Below are 19,374 nucleotides of genomic sequence, written 5' to 3'. Positions count from 1 at the left end.
GTATGGACCTATGGAAGCTCCAGGGTACCCTGGGAGCGTGCTTGGGGCATACACTCTTGTACTCACTGGAACCTGATGGATGCCTGCTCCAGATAGTAGATGTCAAAGAGCCACCGGAAAAAGACATCCAAACTAGAAGTAAGAATAAGGTAGGTCCTTTAGTTAATGAATCTAGGCTTGGGGTTCAGTCCCTCTTGGCCTGTCTTCCCTCCCTCTGTCCTCCCTTATTCAATCCCTAGAGACTCTTGCATTCTAATATCCCAGCTGCCAGTCCACACTGCCTCTCTGCCTTCTTAATGCTGGGCCACCCCCGCCCCTAACCCTCTGGTCTCTCATCTCAAGGCCGCCTCTTCTAGCAAACCTTCACCAGCCGTTTTCCCCACAGTGCTTTCTCCCTCTTCCGAATTTCTACTGTACATTGGCTGCATTTTTCCCACCTTAGGCTGTCGGTTAGCTGATGGGCATGGCTTGTTTCCCCAGCTGGATAATAAGCTCTTTGAAGGCAGAGTTCATGGCTGACGCCTTAGCGTCCACATGATACCTGGCTCATGCTAGGCTCATGACAGGCATTGGACTGTCATTTGTGGAATGGATTTGCAGCAACCACAGGTAGGCCTATAGTATCTGAAAGAGGAGGTTCCAACTCTAGGGTGAGCCTGTCTGAGAGAGGAGGGATACTGGGAGGTGAGGTACCTGGTCAGTCCCATAGAGGGCAGAATAATCACCATGAACACCAGAAAGATATAGCATTTGTTCACTATGATCAGATTCTGGCTTGATCTAGAAGGGAACAAAGAAACATGTGATAAGAACCAGAGACCTAACAACAGCATGGATGGAGAGACAGAGACAGCTCCCTGGCCTAGAGACAATCGGTTGGCTAGTGCATACCAAAGCCATCTACACAGAGCACAGGGAGCTCTGCTGCAGCTGGGGGCAGCAGGCAAGGGCAGTAGAGTCAACTAGTCTGGTCAGCCGCGGGCACGGGATGGGGAGGAAGGGCACACGTGCGCTGTGGGCTTGATATCTTTGTTAGAGGGACATTACCAACAAGACTCAGGATCCCTGCCGAGTTTCAGTAATCTACAAAAGCCATGTTCTTGGACAGAGAAAAGACCAGTAAGGGCTTCTGTTAGGATGGTAAGAACTTTAGGTGCAGGAAATCCCTTCTGAGATCCACACGGTCTTCAGGTAAAAGCAGGTCCACCTGCCCCAGGATATGGTAAATATTTTCTACCCAGATGGCTACCATCATAGAACTAGTAGGGCTAACCTGCTATTTGGGCTTAGTTATAGGTCATATTGTTTAAAATGGGGGTGCTGCTCGGGCCACATGGGCCTACAGTCAGGTTGAGTTCACAGGTTCCTCTGTGACAGCCTTCCTGACGTTCTTTAGACAAGTCCTGCTCTCTCCTCACCCTAGGCCTCCTTCCTAAAGTTCCAGGCCACCTGTCTCTGCCTACGGCTCCAAACTCTCAGTGCATGGCTGGAGGCTGAAGGAGCTGTCCAAGGAGGCCTTGCTTTGGGCCTGAACATGCCTGAGGTGGTGGCCCAATCTCAGCATCCCTGAGGCCAGGGGCCCAGAGACAACTCGGTCTCCTCTTTCAAAAAAACCTATCTCTATCTCTATCTCTATCTCTATCTCTATCTCTATCTCTATCTCTCATCTCTATCTCATAGTGTCTTGGGATGGTTTTGGGTATCAAAGCCATCCCATGTCAGTTCAACTCCTTAGGCCAGATGGGAGGCCTGAGCCCCCAGGCTGGTGGGAGAGTGGGCTGGGGAAGGGGCTGGTGCCAGGGCAGAGAGCAGGAGAGGCAGAGAGCTAGGAGAGGAGCCCCCATCTCACCTGGTCCAGTGGGCCTCTAGGAAGGCGGAGAGGTAGACGATCAGAGGCAGTATCACTGTAAATGCCCAGAGCATCAGGGAGGGGAAGAATTGGGTTATGACCGGGCTCTGTAGGGTAGAGCGGAGACGTGCAGAGACGTCAGTACAAGCAGTGCCCCTTCCCCTTCCACGCTTCCAGGCCACCCTTGCTTCTCCTCCACCTCTGGCCTCTTTTCCCCCAGCTTTAGTCCCAGAGCAGGATTGGTTTCCCCAAGGCTGCTCAGCGGTCCTGGCCTTCGTTGTCAGCCTTGCTGGCCAGGGGTCTGGGCTGAGGTTGACACCCCAAGGTCAAGGAGTGCCCTCAAGGGGCACAGGTCTTCTATGCTGAGGTCCCTGGAGGGGCAGCCTGGGCTCTTGGTGGTGACTTCGCCCCAGGGCCAGAGCCAGCAGCTGTCACTGACCTCATGGTTCAGAGAAGGCAGGTGGGACATTACCTTTAATGTGATGTCATGTGACAGGTGGGAGAGAAGGGAGAAGGTGTGAGGGAAGAATCCCTAGGGACAGCTGTGCTGAGGCGTCCCTCCTGTGAAGCTGACAAGCAGCCCAAGCAGTATGGCTTGACTGCGTGCGTGCGTGCGTGCGTGCGTGTGTCACTGGAATAAGGATGAGGATAATGCGGAAGTGGAGGCCTTCTAGGCCTGTTATAACAGCCTGGAGGCTATAGGATTTGGAAATGGGCCGGCCCAGTTCCTCTGAAGTCTCTGTCAGGGCAAAGTCCCTGCATGACTCCTTCAGGGACCAGCGCTCCCAGCCCGGAGCGGGTGTGTGTGTGCAAGTGAGGGAGGTGAAGGTCCCGCTTCACCTGGGAACTGATCTCACTCTTCCCCCTGGGAACTGACCTCACTCTTCCCCACCCTCACCCCTATGTGCCAAATGGGAGAGGGGCCCAGCTCTAGAGAAAGTGAGGAGAACAGAACTTGCCACACCCTCTGCTTGCACACCCTCTGCTGCACCTTTTGTACCCCTCACTGGCCCAGGGTGACCCAATCTAAAGGAGCCCTCCAAGCCCCCTCATGACTGGACCACCCATCCCCTCCACAGCTCACTCCAGAACCTGCCTGCAGCATCCCCACAGCCCCCCTCCTTCCTCTCCCGCTCCAGTCCCTCAGACAGGCAGTGACCTGCACAGTCAATCCCTTTAGGACACAGGACACTCTACGATACCATTTACACTGCTGCCACCTCCACAATGTTGGCGGTGCCCGGACTCCAGAGCCGTGTTCCAGGGGGCCCCCCCACCCTATTCTCGCCTGAGTTCTTCCTTCATCTCCCTGGGGCCCCACGCCTGGCCTGAGCAGAGGCAGGACCTGCAGCTTCTCGATGGGGCGAGTGACGTTGTACATGTCGATGGTGTTGATGATGATGGCGGGCGTGGTGAGGAAGAAGAAGAGGAAGAAGAGGAAGGTGTTGATTGCGATAAAGCGCGCCCACCAATGGAAGCGGCGGACGGACAGGTGTTTCCTGGGGAGGGATGGAGGAGGGAGACGCACTTAGGATCTCAGGTCCAGCCCTTAGACGGGGCCCACGTGTGGTTTCCAGCATGCCGGCTAGAGACCTGGATGGCCCTGGTCTAACTCAGCCCCCTCCCGCACCCCGCCAGGCCCAGACCTGAATGCACCGGGCCCCGGATCTGCCCCTCAGTCACACTCTTTGTCAAGGCCCTCGTGGTGGGGTGGGGTTAGGGGTGGGCAGAGGCTGTGGTGCCCAAGCCCAGTGGGGAACAAAGTAGGGGAACTGGCTCAGATTCCTTTCCCACCCTGTTCTCTTCCTTGGTCTGGGAGGGGCTGAATGGAGAAGGGAGGGGCAGAGGGGGCTTACCAAATAATGTCTTTAGGGTGTGGGGCCAGGGCAACCCTCCAGTAGTAGGATTTGACGATGGTGGTCACCGAAGACTGCTGGGGGGGCACGCCACACTGGATGTACTTGTAATCTTCCCGGATGCTGCGGAGATGGGGGTAGGAGGCAGAGGTTGTGTGAGGGTCACAGTCTCAGGAGGGGTCCCATGCCAGGGTCCTACAGATGGCCCCACTTCCTGGGGATTTGTGAAGCCTCCCAGGATCTTAGAGGTGGGCAGCTCCTAAAGCCTAGTCCCTGGAGGAAAGAGGCACCAGTGGGAGGGCCTGCCTGGGAAGAGAGGGGACCACATGGGTCTCAGCTGAAGTCTTTTCCCCTTGATGGCAGTGACAGCAAAAACATATGCTCTTTCCTTGAGGGTGACAAGCGAGGTACTAATTTCAGCCTCATCTTAGTATTAATAGCTACCAACTGAGTCCTTTTTGTGTGCCGGACACTGTGCTAATTGACGATGAATATAATCCCAATTGCACAGATTACTAAATTGAGGTCCCTGAAGACACAACCAAAGAGGGACAGGTGCTGGCACTGGAGTCCTTGGTCTTCTAATTCATGTTTCTGCTGTAATTAAGCCTCAGATTCGCTCTACTGAATGACGGTATCTCAGAAGAGAAACAGTTTTGTCTTATATTGGTATATTGTTTTATATAACATATATACCAAATAGAACATATATCGCTTCTTAACCCTCTGGGAAGTAGGTAGACAGGGAAGATATAAGTGGACCAAAATTGAGAGTTACAAAATTTGAGAGTATAAGTGACTTGCAAAATTACACACAATTGTATTTGACCAAATTCTAGGTGGTTCCACTGTTCCCTTATAGAGTATGGGTGGGTGAGGACAAAGTGTTGTGTATGATCAGCTCCCTCAAGAGAGAGGAGGGCCCCACAATACTCCAGGGACTTATGCTGGGGTTCCCATCTATTTGATCCTGTCCTAAGGATCCTTCCAAAACTTTCCAGAGTGCCACTCCACTCCTTATCAAGGTAGAGCTGCCAGAGGCTGGGGCAGAGGAGGGAGGAGGCTGTAAGGCTACGAATTAGGGGAGGCCTTGCAGCAGAGAGCAAGTAGAGCTTCTCTACCCTGACTCTGTCACTCACGATGAGGAAAGGGGTGATGTCTAATGGGGGGAAATGGATTCATTCTTGTCAAGGCCTAGAAGAGAAACCAAGATGTCTATCCTGACCACCTCTGTGCTACAGCAAGGACATGAGAATGGGGAGCCCAGAGCCTGGGTATCTCTGGAGACAAGCAGAGTCTGGCAGCTGTGGGGAAATGGATGCAGACATGCTCGGGAAAGCAAGACAGCGGCCGCCTCTGAGGCGCATGGAGGGGTTGAGGGGTGGTCAGAAGATGGAGAACTGGAGGGAGGTTCTCTCTCCTTCTCCCCTTGACTGGAATGGAGGTGAAAGAGGATGGTTTCAGAGAAGCAGAAGCCCATTCACAGGGCCGGGCTGGGCACAGCAAGCCGCTGGCCCTGGCACTCACTGCTTTGTCATCCTGGCGTCCTGGAAGGTGACAAAGATCAGGTCCAGACGCTTCAGCCGAACGCGGTTGAGCTCAGCGTTGAACTCGTCAGTCAGCTGCTCCTCCAGCTCACTATAATATTGCTCTGCATCTACCTGGGGCGAGATTTGGCCCTCAGCGCTGGAGAAGCCACAGCTCTAGGAAGGCCTTGCCTGGACATAGGCCTCCCCTCCACTCAGGTGGTAGGCCTGAGGCTTTGGTTCCATTCCCAACTCCCTTCAAAGCCTGGCAAAGAGCTCAGGATCCCAGTGGGCTCCAAGATCCCAACTCGAGAACAGGAAAAGGTCGTAACTCTGACATTGGATCCCTGCTCTTAGATCCGGGGCAGGTGAGGCACACCTGGGGATTAGGGGTTGCTTTTTGGACTTGGGGCTGGACTCCGGAGGAGGGATAGAATGTGTCTGCAGCATTTTCAGGAAATGGGGATGATTCATTTTCTAGACTGGCTAGAGTTCAGTCCTGCCCTGTGGCCTCCTCCAAGCCATGGTGGTTGGGTGCTAAGACGGAGCCGAGCACCTTCAAATGTTCCTGTCCTAGCCCTTTGAAAGCCTGAGGCACGGCAGCCTACAGCAGTCTATTGTGTTCTCTCTGGTCCTCCCATCCAAGACTGGAAGTGAGCAAGAGCAAGCCCTCTTGGATCACTCCAGATGGGTATCCAAGAAAGGCCTCAGCTCCTCGGTATTATCAACAGAGAGGCAGGGTATGGTGGAAAGGGAGGGAGGAGCTAGGTGCCACAGCACCTGAGCAGATCTGAATAGGGCTGGAGGTACACAGCCCTGGACAGAGTTGGAGACCCAGGGCCCCAGCCCCTCCTCTGCTGCATCCCTTGATGCCGGGGCCAGGTACCTCTTTGAAGCAGGTCCAGCACTTGCAGAAGCACAGGCGGGAGCAGGGGTGGGTCTTGATCATCACCTTCCCACTCTTCTTGGCCTTGGCAGTGTAGTAGAGCCGGCCCCGCATCGCGTGGCGCCTGTCAGCCAGCGGGCAATGGAAACAAGGATCTTGCGGTTGGGGGCCGGCAGAGCCGCCACATCCTCCCCTTGCACTCCCATCCCAGATCCAGACAGGCCCCGCTGCACTCACCTCTGATCATCCAACTCGATCAGGTTCCTGACGTCATAGCAGAAGTGGACTCTGGTCACTACGCACCCCGGATAGGCCTCACTGTAGCCACAGACATGGATGCTGAGCCAGCCTGTGGTGCTGGGGATGGGCCATCCTACCCCCACGCCCACCCGGAACTACAGCCCACAGGGCTGAGTGGCTCAGCTGCCCGTGGTCCCTTTTTTTGGAGGGGGAGGACTCCATTCTTTGTTCCTAAAGTCAAATTTCAGAGTTGATCCTTGGTAATCTGAGATTTGCCACCTCCTTCCCAGATGATCCAGAGTAGAGCCAGGGAGCAGACCTGGAAATTGCTGCTCACCAGAGAGAATTGGCTCTTGGGGCTAGGAATTTGGGCCACAAAAGATGCCCCAACATGACCTGCTCTAGATAACTGCAGTCAGGAGCTCACTGGGCTCTGTGGTTAGAGGAATGAGGGAAAGGAAGAAAATTATACCCCACCACACTCACACCACGCAGGAAAGCCCTTGGCTTCAGAGACCCTACACTGGCCCCAGGGCCTCTTGCATTCTGGAAGGCTAATCCTGAGCCAGGTCCAGGATGGGCTACCACTTGGAGTGTCTCTCGCTCCGGCATCCTACGGCACCTTACTACCAGCATGAAGATCCAGGCAGGGTTACTGGGGGGAAGGTAACCAATGCTTCCGCCCCCTCGATCCACTTACTGAAAATGTTTAATGATGATTTCAGGGTCTTGGATGTCCTTTGGGACATAGGTGATCATTAGGGTCCTTGTGACCTAGGTGGGGAGGGCAAATGGAGAAAGAAGACTGTGTTTACACAGGACTCCTAACGTCTGGGTCTTTGGTGGCTCAGAACTGTCTGGAGTAGGTCTGCTACTCAGCCAGGCTGCCTGGGCCTGTGTCCCTGAATTCAGCAGGCTGTGTGCCGTGGGCTGTGGGCAGCTGTGGGCAGCTGCGGGCAGCTGAGGGCAGGCATGCTTCATCTCTGTTATTCTCTGGGGTCCTGGTGCAGGCCTCCTGCCACAGACAGCTGAGGTCAAGGGAGCGAGAGCCAGAGGCTGCAGACCAGGCCGGGGAGGAAGACCAGAGCTCCGGGAGGAGCAAGGGCTACTCGTGTACTCGTGCTCTTGTGCTAACCAGAGGGCCCCGCCGTTGCTCAGCCCTGCTGCCTCTCCACTGTGCCACGTGAGGTTCACATAGCAGGGCTGTCCCTGACATTAGACTGGGCAGGGGGGTTAGGAGGAGAGTAGACTCTGGGGAGTGGATGGGGAAGCCCCTCAAACTTTACATTTTATTCTGTGAGTGGGAAATGTCTTCCCAGGCCATCCCCTCAGGTCTGGTAAACTGAGCTTCAAGAGATGGGAGTCTCAGCAGAAGCTTCTGGTAACAAGAAGGAAACCTGAAGTAGCTGAGTCCAGACTGGTCAAGGGTGCCCAAGCCTCCATGCTTGCAGGCCAAAGCATTCGGGGTAGCCTCTCAGAGGTATGAGGATTTGCATTCTGGGGTGGGTTAGAGTGTATTGGTCCTTTAGGATGGATGCCATCAAGGGAGGGAGAGGATCCTATTACACTGAAGCTCTGAATGGCTGAGGACAGAGCCCAGGGTGTTAGTCTGCACTGTTCCCCTTTGTCACCAGAGCCAGGACAGCCCAAATACCCTTCCCTTGCTGGTGCTGGTACTAGTGCTGATGCTGGTGCTGGAGCTGGGGCTGGGTCTGGAGTTGTAACTGGTACTGGAGCTGGGGCTGGGCCTGGGGTTGGAGCTGGTACTGGAGCTGGTGCTGGTGCTAGAGTTGGGACTGGGACTGGGCCTGGGGTTGGAGCTGGGGCTGGGCCTGGGACTGGGGTTGGAGCTGGATCTGGGGCTGAGGCTGGGGCAGGGGCTGAGGCTGGGGCAGGGGCTGAGGCTGGGGCTGGGGCTGGAGTTGGAGTTGGAGCTGGGCCATATGGGTGTGGGTGTGGGCTTGGGCAGGCAGCACTGCTGGGCCCACCTGCAGCCCCTCAGCTTCACCTCTACACCCTAAGGGCAGCTGTGCACTTTAAACACTGGGGCTGCCAATGTCAGGGAGCAGGTGTGTGAAGAGGTAAGGCCCCAGATGCGCCTCAACCAGTGATGGACAGGTTGTTGGTAGAAAAGTGCCCGACTGCTCCCCTAGGCTGGGAAAACTCTAGGGTGCATGTCCTATCGGACTCCCAGGGCAGTGTGAGCCTCTCCTTGACGGCTCCCTCTTACCTGAACCTTATTTTCCATCTCACTTCCCCACCCTCTAGAGGTTTTTCCTAGGAGCCACTTTTAGAATAAGTGAACGCTGTGCCAAACCCTTATCTTAGGGCCTGCTTGGGAGCTGGGGTGGGGGTGACCCAAACCAGGACAGTGGGGACACGTAGGCCAGTCCCTGGGGGGCGGGGTCTCTGACCTCAGAACTATGGAAGGGCAAGGAACTTGGGAACTCCCCAGCAGGGGGCGCTGAGCACTCAGGATGGAAGCCCCTTGCTGGTCCAGGGGTTTGTTAACCCTTTAATGGTGGGAGGTGGGGGTCCAGAGGTCTTCAGAGGGGGGTGGGGGCAGCAGGGCACAGGCATAGGATGCACCTGGGAGCAGCTGTTTACCAACCAGTGTAGAAGTGTTTCCATGGTTTACCGACCAGGAGAGCTGTGCTAGGTGCCAGGTACTGATCCACTGGGCTAAGGGGAAGAGGCTTGCCCTGCTCAGGTGAGACTGCCCCCCACAGGTGTGCAGAATGTGCCCAACTGGGATGCCTCTGAGGGCGGGGAGTGGGGAGGTCCAACGGGGGAGCTTCTGGCTGGGAGAGAACAGTTCTGGGAGTTCTTTCCACTTACTCACCCTGTAGCTCCTCTTGGGCACAAACCCTAAACAGTGATGAGCCATGAAGACGAGGTTAAGGAGGAAGTAGAGGAAGGAGAAGCAGCTGTGCAGCCACAGAACCTTACTCCTGCCAGAAACAAGACACAGGAGGGATGAGAACACCCTCTCCCACCCCATACGGTGCCCCCTGGGCCACCCTCTGGTGCTTCCAGACACTCGGGCACCTTGGAATGGGATGGCCATGGTCAGAAGGGGGTGTCCCACGCCAGGTACTGAAGACTAACATTTATTGGGTACTTCCTATATGCCAGACCCAAGGTGGGTGGGACTCAATGCTTTCTGTACATTCTCTCACTAGACTCTCATGCCGTATGAAGGGGGCACTGTGACTATCTTCATTTTATCTATAGGGAACTGAGGGTCAAGGTGGCGGGGGACCTGCCCGAGGTCACCCTAGCTGTGGCAGCACTGGGCGGCAGAAGCACTGGGGCTCCTCGCGCTGTATTGTGCTGCTGGCGGCTCCCGCTCAGGCTCCCACGGCTGCCCAGTGGAGGGCTGTGTGACCTCTCTGGTGGGGAATGGGGGGGGTCATACTCAGGCCCAGAGGGAGGAGGGCCCGGCAGATTCGCTCTGCTTCTCCTGGAGTAGCAAGAGTGGTGGCATTAGGGCTTTGGGCTCATATGATGCTGTCCCAAGGCATCTGGCCAAGAGGACTGTTCAGAAACAGGGCCCTCCATATTTGGTGCAGTTTGAGAAGAGCAGAGCTGCCTTGCTTCAAAATATCTCCTCACCACTGGTCCCACGGGCATTTCACCTAGCATTCCCTGTCCCTGTCCAGCTGGATGTCTCACTTCTCCGTTTCTTCAGAGGGGCAGGTTTATGTGGTCTCTCAGGGACACGCCAGCTCTCTGCCAATATGGATTGATGGATGTTGAAGGGTTTTCCCTGCCCTATTAAAATTAGCATCTTGCTGGGAAGCCGTAGGTACCTTGCACCAGCGGCTGGCCTGGGACAAGCTGGTGAGCTCTGCTCTGGTACTGGCAGCACCAGGAGAGGAGGTGGCTGGAGGGGGAGGCAGGAGGATGCCACAGCCCCATTCTGCTGATTTTGGAGCTCGACAGATTGCAGGGTTTGGGGGGCAGAGGGGCAGGGGTGGGGCAGGGAAAGTGGGGCAGGAATGTGTAAAAGCCCACTCACACCTGCTGGACCTGCTGCATCAGCTTTGTCAGGAAGTCGGCCACACGTGGCCAAGACACCCAGGGGGCCTGTTTTCTCAGCAGGGACCGGCAGGGCCATACCTGGCTCAGTACACATTGATTTAACCACCAACTGGGTGGGATGCTGTTCAAATCCATGAATCATGTCCAACAGCTGTTCTTCCTCAACAGACCAGAAATGAAGCTTGGGGTGGGCATGCACTGCCCCAGATTCAGGGCCAGCTAATGGCAGAGGTGGGGCATGAAGCCAGGTCATGTGGTTCCTCGGTCCCTTCCACCCCCACTATGGGAATTGGGTCTACGCTTTATTCACTATATGACGGTTGATTTGCACTATTTTGTGAGCAGGAAATAATAGCTTAAGCCTCTACTTCCTACAGAGTCCTTGCCACTTGGGTGCTGGACATATTAAACAAACAGGAACCATCTTTCCAAGTTTTTAGGAGTGGCCAGTTTGTTACCTCTTACAGATCCAGGGACACTGAGGCAACAAGAGTCCCGTCCCGCCAAGAGAATGCAACTTCTGGCCTCCCACTCAGTACACAGGTCCCAAGGAAACCAGGCCTTTCTTATCAGCAAAGCAGTGCCCACATTTCCAACCCACACATCGGACCTTCTCTCCCCACTGATGCCCCAGCCTGTAGAACAGGAGGTAAGAGGCGCAGGTACCTACTCTATGGAGACATTGACAATGGTGGTCCGACCAAAGTGGCTACTCCAATCTGGAAGAGAAGAAAGTGGCTGACCTCAAGGCCAGTTTCTTGGCTGAGCAGGGTGGTCGCTCAAATTCAAGGTTGCCGAATGAACGCCTGGGGTCTGGAGACGCTTGCCCACGTCCTGCCCTTCCTTCTCGTTCCCCAGAACTTGCCCCCAACTCCCAACAAAACCAGCAGAGGCCTCTTCTTCTCCCTGGGACTGCTGGTTCAGGCTCTATGGCTGTGCTGTGAGACGAAGTCTTGGTGTGGCATCCCCAGTGTCCAACTGGAGCATGTCAGGCACCAGAAAATGCTCATTGAAGGAGCCTGGGGCCCCGCCTCAGTGGAGGGATGAAACCAGCAAGGCTGTTAACCCTGGCAACCATCACAATAAGAATGTCCCATTGCCTCCTTCAGACAGACTACATCCTTCTGGCAAAGTGTGTTAGTTTGTCAGTTTAGACATCTCTGGATGTTATGAAATGTGCCCAGAAATCCTGCATTAGTATAACATACATATTATAAAATATAGCCAACACACTAGCTCTTAGGAAGAGAATCTGGAAAGACAGAGGTTGCTTACTCTGGTGGCCATATTTGGTGGCACAGATGTTGGATGCCACCTTGAATTAGCTGAAGCTTACCTGTGGCTGAGGAGAGACAGACATGTGAGGAACCAGGGTACCACTGGCTGCCACCTGGGCATTTGGGGTGCTAAACTATACCACCCAGTTACACAGCCTCCAGCTCTGCCCATCCTCATAGTTCTACATGAAATCCTGGCTGTTATTCGCTGAGTGCTCACTATGTGCTAGGCACTGGCCATACATTCTCTCCCAACCCCCATAGCTGAGGACCCAACGCCCAGGGAGATTGATCTGCTGAATATAAACTGAAATAACTTGCTAGATTGGGCGAAGGTATTTTCTGGGAAGCAGATATGGGTCAAAGTCAGGGAATCAAATTTTTCTGTCTTTGAAGCCCAAACCAACAATGTCAGCCTGTCAAAAGGACTTGTCCCTTTTATGACAAGTGTAGCAAGACTTCCCAAGAGACCAACTTTGCACTTCCAGTGCTGTGTCTGCCCCAGTGGAGGTGGGGAAAGATCAAGTGCAGGGATCTTTGCAGTAGATCACATGCCATAAAAAGGCCTAGCAAGCACCTGGCCAATTTCAGACTGAATTACTACCACGTGCCTGCCATGTGCCAGGTCCTGGGCCAAACTTGTTCTCCACTTGGGGGAACTAAAGTTTGGGTTGCCTCAGGTCCCACAACGAATTTTGAGAAGTGGAATTAAATTTTGGGTTTCTAGACTACCAAGACCCAAGCTCTGTCCTGCCTACTGGGCTGCCCTTGTAGTGGCCCAGGCCCTGGGTGCACTGAGCTCCACCTACCCAGAACGGTTCCGGTGTAGTTGATGGGCAAGATGATACCCAAGGAGGGGATGCAGAGTATCAGCACAAAGATGATGAGGTGATACTGGAACATGATGTAGGTGCGGGCATCGTCTCCACACTTGCTGATCAGATCCTCATTCCTGGAAGAGACACATAGACAAGGATCATCCTCAGGGGGCCGATATGGACACAGACTAAGCTAGGCGGGGAGGGGGAGGTGGGGGGGGAGGGAAGAGGGAGATTAGGAAGAGAAGATTATCACCCTATGCCCAAGTTTTTATTTTTATTTTTAGAAATATCACCCTTTATCTCAAAGCCTCTATCATGTCTGAAATGTATTTCACTGAATTTCACAGGCATGTCCAAGGCAGAAGCTATTACAGACACACACTTGGGAATCCAGAAGCACTTTTTTTTTTCAGAAGCACTTTTGAAATCAACCATCCATTCCATCTTTTATTGCTTCCTCATGCATGTTGAGTGCTTGCTATGGGGCGCGCACCAGACAAACCACTAGGGATAGCAAGATGCACCCTATTTCTTTTCTCTTTTAACTTGTAAATTAAAAGGGAATCTTTAAAGTCATAGGGAGACATCACTCCACATTGCCAGATTGGCCAAAATTAGAAAGTCAGACAATACCAAGTGTTGGTGAGGGTGGGGGTGGGGGGCACGGGGAGCTCTCCCACACCCACGGGCATGTAGTCTGGCACCGCCACTTTGGCAAACAGTGGGTATTATCTAAGGAAATTGAATATATGCACTCCCTATGACTTAGCAACTCCCACCTAGTTTTATTTCCAGTAGAAACACATATACATGTGTATCAAGAGACATGTATAAGAACCTCAGATGCCCAGCCCCAAACAACCTAAATGTCTACTGAAGGCAAAAATGGACACAAGAATTGTGAGCCATAGGGGTGCTTGGCTGGCTCAGTCGGTGGAACGTGTGACTCTGGATCTCAGGGTTATAAGTTAAGCCCCACATTGGGCATGGAGCCTACTTAAAAAAAAAGAATTGTGAGATATATATGTATACATATGAGATATACGTATAATGATATATATAGATAGATGATATATCACATAATATGTAGAATGAAATACTATACAGAGATAAAAATGAATGACCATAATTGAACTTCATAAACACAATATTGAGTGAAACACCCAGGCACAAACAAATACATACTGAATGTTTTCAGACACGAAGTTCAAAAACAGGCAATACTGAACAACGGAGTTAGAAGTCAGGGTACGGGGCAGCCCTGGTGGCACAGCGGTTTAGCACCGCCTTCAGCCCAGGGCCTGGTCCTGGAGACCTGGGATCGAGTCCCCTGTCAGGCTCCCCGCATGGGGCCTGCTTCTCCCTCTGCCTATGTCTCTGCCTCTCTCTCTCTCTGTGTATCTCTCATAAATAAATAAATAAAATCTTTAAAAAAAAAAAAAGAAGTCAGGGTACGGGTTGCCTTTGGAGAGTGAGAAGTGAGTGGGAAGGGACAGGAAGGGGGGCATTGGGAGGAAGCAGGAGGAGGGCTCCTGGAGTGTTGACAATGTTCTAATCCTTGACCTGCTTTGCTATAAACTGAGCTGGACATTGATTTTTTTGTGTACTCTTCCATATGTGTGTTGTACTTCAAAAAAAAATTTCAAAGTAGCACATGCTTACTATAGAATTTTTGGGAAATAAAAGGAGAAGAAAATCATCCACCTACAATCTCAATCAGCCTAAGATAATGACTGTGAAGCACTTTGGTTCATTGCCTTTAGGTTTTTGTTGTTGTGATGATTTAACTTCGTGACCATAGTATAAACAGCATCGGATGTATTGCTGTGTTGCTCAGCATTTAATCTAAAGCCTTTTCTGAACATTTCACATTTTGTCTTAAATGTCTGCACGGCTGAACAGTGATAACAGTGACAGTGGCACTGACGGAGCACGGGTTCACACTCAGCACCAGGGTGGCCCCGACCCCATCGGTGGGCGAACCAGAGTTTACTCACCCTCACTCCAATCAGGCTTGTAGATTGTGTGCAACTTCTAGCATCCAGTCCAGGATTCAGATTTATTTTTAAACAATACTATAAAGAGCATATCTTCAAGGCTTTTCAATATTCCCCATTTAGGGAATTATTTAGAGCTCTCGATTTTTTTTTTTTTTTTTTTTAACTGCAAGCAGTTAAAATACTTCCTGGCCTGGACTTGAGAATTAAATCCCAAGAATGGAGTGGGTGGGAATTGGCGAGAAGGCTGGGTGCCAGAGAGCGGGAATGAAGGGAGGGTCCTGCTGCAGGCTGGGGTGCCAAGACCTGGTCACCTGATGGAGTGTGCCTCTGAGGCGGGGGGCACAGAGAGCCTCTGTCTGATCTCCAGTTGGGAGCAGAGCAGGGCTGGGGGGCCAAGGACACAAGGATTTCCTTCCTGCTCCCCACCCTGGGCTCACTGCTCCGTCTGTCTCCCCGTCTCTCTGGGGGGGAAGTCAGGCTATCCGCCTTACAGCAGCCTGCCTTACAGCTCCGGGGGAAGCTGTAGTTCTGAGTCTGTCTGGATTCCTCTACTTCATTCTTCCTCTTCTCAACCACGATGTTCCAGCCACCACCCTCTTCCTCACAATAAATCTCCCCTTGGCTCTGATCGCTTCCCTTCCCCTGCCTCTTTCTGGAGACCAACTGGATCCACTGTCCTCTCTTCACCTACTCACTCTTCTTCCCCTGGAACCACAACCGGGTTCAAGTGCACATGGGCCACTCTGAAATACAAGAAATTCCTCAAGCCTCCATTCCCTGACTTGTTTCCCCTGAAGAGCCAGTCAACACCTTCACCCTCCCTCTTCCCACCTGCCTCTTCCTCTGCCTCTACTTTGTGGACAGCTTACCCTGGAATGGCCCCCCCAATGCAGACCCAAATCACTGCCGTCCACGCCCTCTTCTTACTCTCATTCCACTCAACCCAGAGCTGCGAGCTGCGGGCCACACCCTCCTGGGTCCTCGAAGCCCGTGGTGGCTTCGGTAAGTCCAGGTCCTAGAGATTGCACCCTCTTCCTCCTGCCCCATCTGTAGATCTTGCCCCCATCTCTTTTTCAATCTTGCTCCCACAACTTCAATTATGGCCTCACGCACCCACCTCTGGCTCTGACCTTCCTTGGAAGCTTTAACTAACCCTGTTTTTCAATAGCTTGCCGGCAACTCATGGTTTGCCCTGGCCTCTCTCATCCTTCTCCCGACTCCTCATATCTCACCAGCTCCCAGAGAGTGGCATGGCTATCTTCCCCAGAGACCAGACCCGGATCACTCCTTTTCTAAACCAGTTGAAAGCCAGATGGAGACCCATAGACTGCAGCCCCATGATCTCTCTCCATCTGTCCCCTCCCTTCGTCAGCACCACTTCTTACCCAGGCATGGGAGAAGCCTCCTCAGGTGCTCACTTTGCCTCTGGACTTTCTCAACTGCCAGTCCCCCCAGCCCATACTTCTGCCTACAAATAGGTTCTCATTCTGAGGATTCTGCTAAAAAAAAAAAAAAGAAAAAGAAAAGAAAGGAATTGGCTCTCTACTGCCTCTAGATCAAAGCCCAGGATTCTCAGCATGGCAGTCTCGACTGCCTCCTCCGGGCTGATCCTTCCAGCCCAATCTTTTAGCCTCTCTCTTGCCATGTTTCCTTGTTTCTAGCCACACCAGACTAAACATTTCTGGATGCTCCCTGCCCATCTCTGCCCCAAACCTTCACTCACAGGGTCCTTTATTTGTGATGGATCCTCCAGGGGGCCTAGTAAGGAAATTCTTCCCATCTTTCAAGGCCTAGTACAAAACTTGCTTCTCCTGAACCCCCTATCCCTGGTTGGAATGAATTTCTTGCTTCCCAAATGCTCTTTGGACAGCAATTATAACCTCCCCATTATGAATTATATTAGTGATTCTTGTTAACATTTGCCTCTCCAACTAGGCTGCCTGGCCTTTGTGCACAGGGGACTCTGGCATCCTTGTCCCTGCTCAGCAAATGTGTCAGGCTATCTTCTAGACACTGCTCTCAAATGCTGCAGGATGCATGGTGCAATAGCCAGCCTTCCTCCCTTCTCGGATGATGTGTTCCCAATGGAGGAGCCTTAGGGTGGAATAGGATAGGGGAAGAGGATCCTCACCCAGACACACACACAACTGTGCATACCAACCTACCCCTGACCTGCAGATCCAGGTATGCACATCTGAACAGCTGCACACACAGATGTGCACCAACGTATTGATGTGCTTCTTAATATCTCATATTTGCACACACACCACAGAGACACCTACCACGCAAAGTGTTCTATTTTGTGAGCTTGTGCATGCCTTAAAAATTACCAAAGCCAGAGTGCCTGGGTGGCTCTGTTGCTTAAATGTCTGCCTTCAGCCAGGTCATGACCCCAGGGTCCTGCGATTGAGCCGTGTTGGGCTTCCTGCTCAGTAGGGAGCCTACTTCTCCCATTCCCTCTGCCCCTCCCCCGGCTCCATCTCTCTCGCTCACTCATACTCTCTTTCAAATATAAAAATAAAATCTTTTTGAAAAAGTTACCATAGCAAAGCCAGAGAAGGTGCCAAGAAATAAACTATTTCCCCTCCACTCCCCTTTACATGTGGCTAGGATCTCTGAACCGCACACAAACTAACTGTATCACTTCCTAGGGGCTCTGATGAATGACAAGGAAGACTGGGGTGGAGGGAGGCAAGGCCATGGGGACTACTCCTCCATCAGTAGGGTTGGAGCTCCAACACCAGAGGCCAATGGTCCTGAGCCCAGCTTAGGATCCCCAGGGCTCAGGCCAGGTGCCTTGTGCCCCCTTCAGAAGGTCTGGAGAAAGAGAGGTGCCCTGAGGTGGCTCATGGGGGTACGGTGGGGTCTCAGGGGAAATGTATGAATGAGGCCCTTGACTAGTGGGCCTGGAGGCACACGAAGGAGGAAGTCCTTTGAGCCTTTGCCAGGAATGCAAATTAGCAGGCCCTGTCAGGCCCCTTGCTGCGGTGGCCTCTGAGTGGCAGCTGGGGGGCACCCCAAGGTAGGCACACCAGGCAAGAGAGGGCCCTGAAGGAGGGGTTTGAAAGATGGGCAGGGCAGAATGCATGGGGGATATTTAGGGAGTGCCCGGGAATGGACAGGGCTATGAGGTGGAGGCAGAGCTGTGTGCATGGGCATGAGTGTGTGCACATGTATACACGGACATCCACACAGTGGGGGCAAAGGGTTCTGGAAGGTGCTCAGCTGAAGCTGGGCAGAAGCAGGAGCATGGAGTCAGAATCCTGAAGCATGGGAGAATCAGGAGAAAACAGCTGACCTGGGGTTGGTCTCCTTCCCAAGTGGGGTCTGGCCCTAAAGAGACCCAGGAGGCCCGGCAGGCAAGGGGCTGGCCCTCGGTAATCAGAGCTGAGGCAAGAGGAAGTGCGCCCTTCTGCCCAGTGTTTTCTTTTCCATTTCAATATGAGGAAAGATGGCCACAAAAATAAAGCAAAGAGCAATGCAGGAAGAATTTCTTTTTCCTAGTGTGGAGGTCATAAAAGCATGTTTTTATGTGTGAGAAAGTGGTCCTCTTCTGAGGGCTGCAGGCCAGGTCCAGTTCTCATTTCCCGCCCCAGGAAGCCCAGAGAGCATCCTCTGTCTGGGCTGGGCTAAGATGGTCAGGGTGCAGGGGTGGGGATTGGGGTGCAAAACTCAGGTCCCAGGCCCAGACCTGCAGGGCAGCAGGTGCTACCCCCATCGTCCCCACCGTAAGGCAGCTGCTGGACAAGCTCAGAAGGTTCGGGCACTTACTTCATGGTGACAGTGTTGAAGAACCAGGAATAGAAGCCCTGGGGAGAAAGGAGAGAACATGTGAGAAAATCCAGGCCCGGGGCCCCCCTCCTCGGCTGTGGGAACCCAGGCCTCCTTCCAGGCAAGAGATGGCAGCAGGAAAGAGCACAGGTCCTGGAAGCAAGTGGGCTCCATCTGGAATCAGCGGTGACCATCCAAGGAGAGTTCTCCCTGGAAGTGAGCTGTGAGTTGACATTCCTGCCACATGGCATTCTGTTACCATGAAATGGGGGCTTCATGGGCCTTGGGCCAGAGGGGGAGAAGGGACCCTTTGTGGGGTGGATGTCAGCTGCTTTCCATCTGTCGCTTCTTGCTTCCTTCCAGAAAATGCCCCCCACCTCGTGCATGCAGCCTGGTACGCTGACCATGAACTAGGGGTCTTGCCACCAGTGTCAGTTGATGGATGGGAGCATGACCCAAGTGGGGCCAATCAAAATTCTCATAAGGGAATTAGTTAGGGTGTTGTGGGAGGGGCTCGCTCTCTGCCTGAGCTCCTGCACCGTAATGAACACCATGTAGCCCACAGTGGCTTGGTGCCATCTTCAATGTCATGGGCAGGAGCATGTCTGAAAGAAAAAAAAAGCCCACTCAGAGGAGAGAGGTCGTTGGGAGAGGGGATCTTGGTGGCATTGCTGGACTTCCTGGATCTACCTGTATGCAAAAGTAGCCACTTTTCTCAAATTTCCCCCGATTTAAGCCACATACTGCTGTGGGTTGTTTTTTTTTTTTTTTTTTTTTTCAACACTAGTTTGAGCTGGGTTTCTTCTCTTACACCTGAGAGTCTGCTTGGTTGTGCCCTTCTCTCAGGGTCTTGCTGTCTGGAGTCTCTGGGTGGTGGGGAAAGGCAGCCTCAGCCTTGCAGGTGAGGGGAGGCCTAGAGAGGAAGTCTGCTTGGGAAGAGCGTGCGTGAGGATGGGCAGGGGCCTGTGGCCCCAAAAGCCACCAGATCCAGTGGCTGGTTAAGTTGCCCTGGTGCAGGCTTCCTTCTGGGATCCTGTAGGATTCAGCAAAATCTTGGAAAAGGTTGCAACTCTTGATTGACCCGCATCTGATCACAAGCCCATC

The 19,374-nt window shown here is 53.1% G+C and overlaps 1 protein-coding gene across 11 annotated transcripts in view; it reads right to left on the bottom strand.

The window, feature by feature from the left end:
• Positions 1 to 19,374, bottom strand: part of TMEM63C (transmembrane protein 63C) — a 131,011-nt gene that overhangs the window by 12,538 nt on the left and 99,099 nt on the right. For all 11 annotated transcript variants that reach the window (XR_013386572.1, XM_077910126.1, XM_077910125.1 and 8 more), the window contains 13 exons: positions 18,271 to 18,308; positions 12,488 to 12,630; positions 11,072 to 11,120; positions 9,200 to 9,308; positions 7,058 to 7,131; positions 6,355 to 6,435; positions 6,118 to 6,241; positions 5,233 to 5,366; positions 3,706 to 3,828; positions 3,195 to 3,348; positions 1,850 to 1,956; positions 694 to 780; positions 67 to 132 (listed from right to left, as the gene is read on the bottom strand). Coding sequence is in view for 10 of the 11 variants with exons in the window: in XM_077910126.1 (XP_077766252.1) it covers positions 67 to 132; positions 694 to 780; positions 1,850 to 1,956; positions 3,195 to 3,348; positions 3,706 to 3,828; positions 5,233 to 5,366; positions 6,118 to 6,241; positions 6,355 to 6,435; positions 7,058 to 7,131; positions 9,200 to 9,308; positions 11,072 to 11,120; positions 12,488 to 12,630; positions 18,271 to 18,308 (1,289 nt within the window). In the remaining variant the exon portion in view is untranslated. The remainder of the gene's footprint in view (positions 1 to 66; positions 133 to 693; positions 781 to 1,849; positions 1,957 to 3,194; positions 3,349 to 3,705; positions 3,829 to 5,232; positions 5,367 to 6,117; positions 6,242 to 6,354; positions 6,436 to 7,057; positions 7,132 to 9,199; positions 9,309 to 11,071; positions 11,121 to 12,487; positions 12,631 to 18,270; positions 18,309 to 19,374) is intronic.

Source organism: Canis aureus, chromosome 9 (genome assembly GCF_053574225.1).
Source record: "Canis aureus isolate CA01 chromosome 9, VMU_Caureus_v.1.0, whole genome shotgun sequence".
In the NCBI taxonomy this organism is placed as follows: domain Eukaryota; kingdom Metazoa; phylum Chordata; class Mammalia; order Carnivora; family Canidae; genus Canis; species Canis aureus.
The sequence above is the reverse complement of the archived record's forward strand: the minus strand, read 5'-3'. Positions and strand labels throughout refer to the sequence as shown.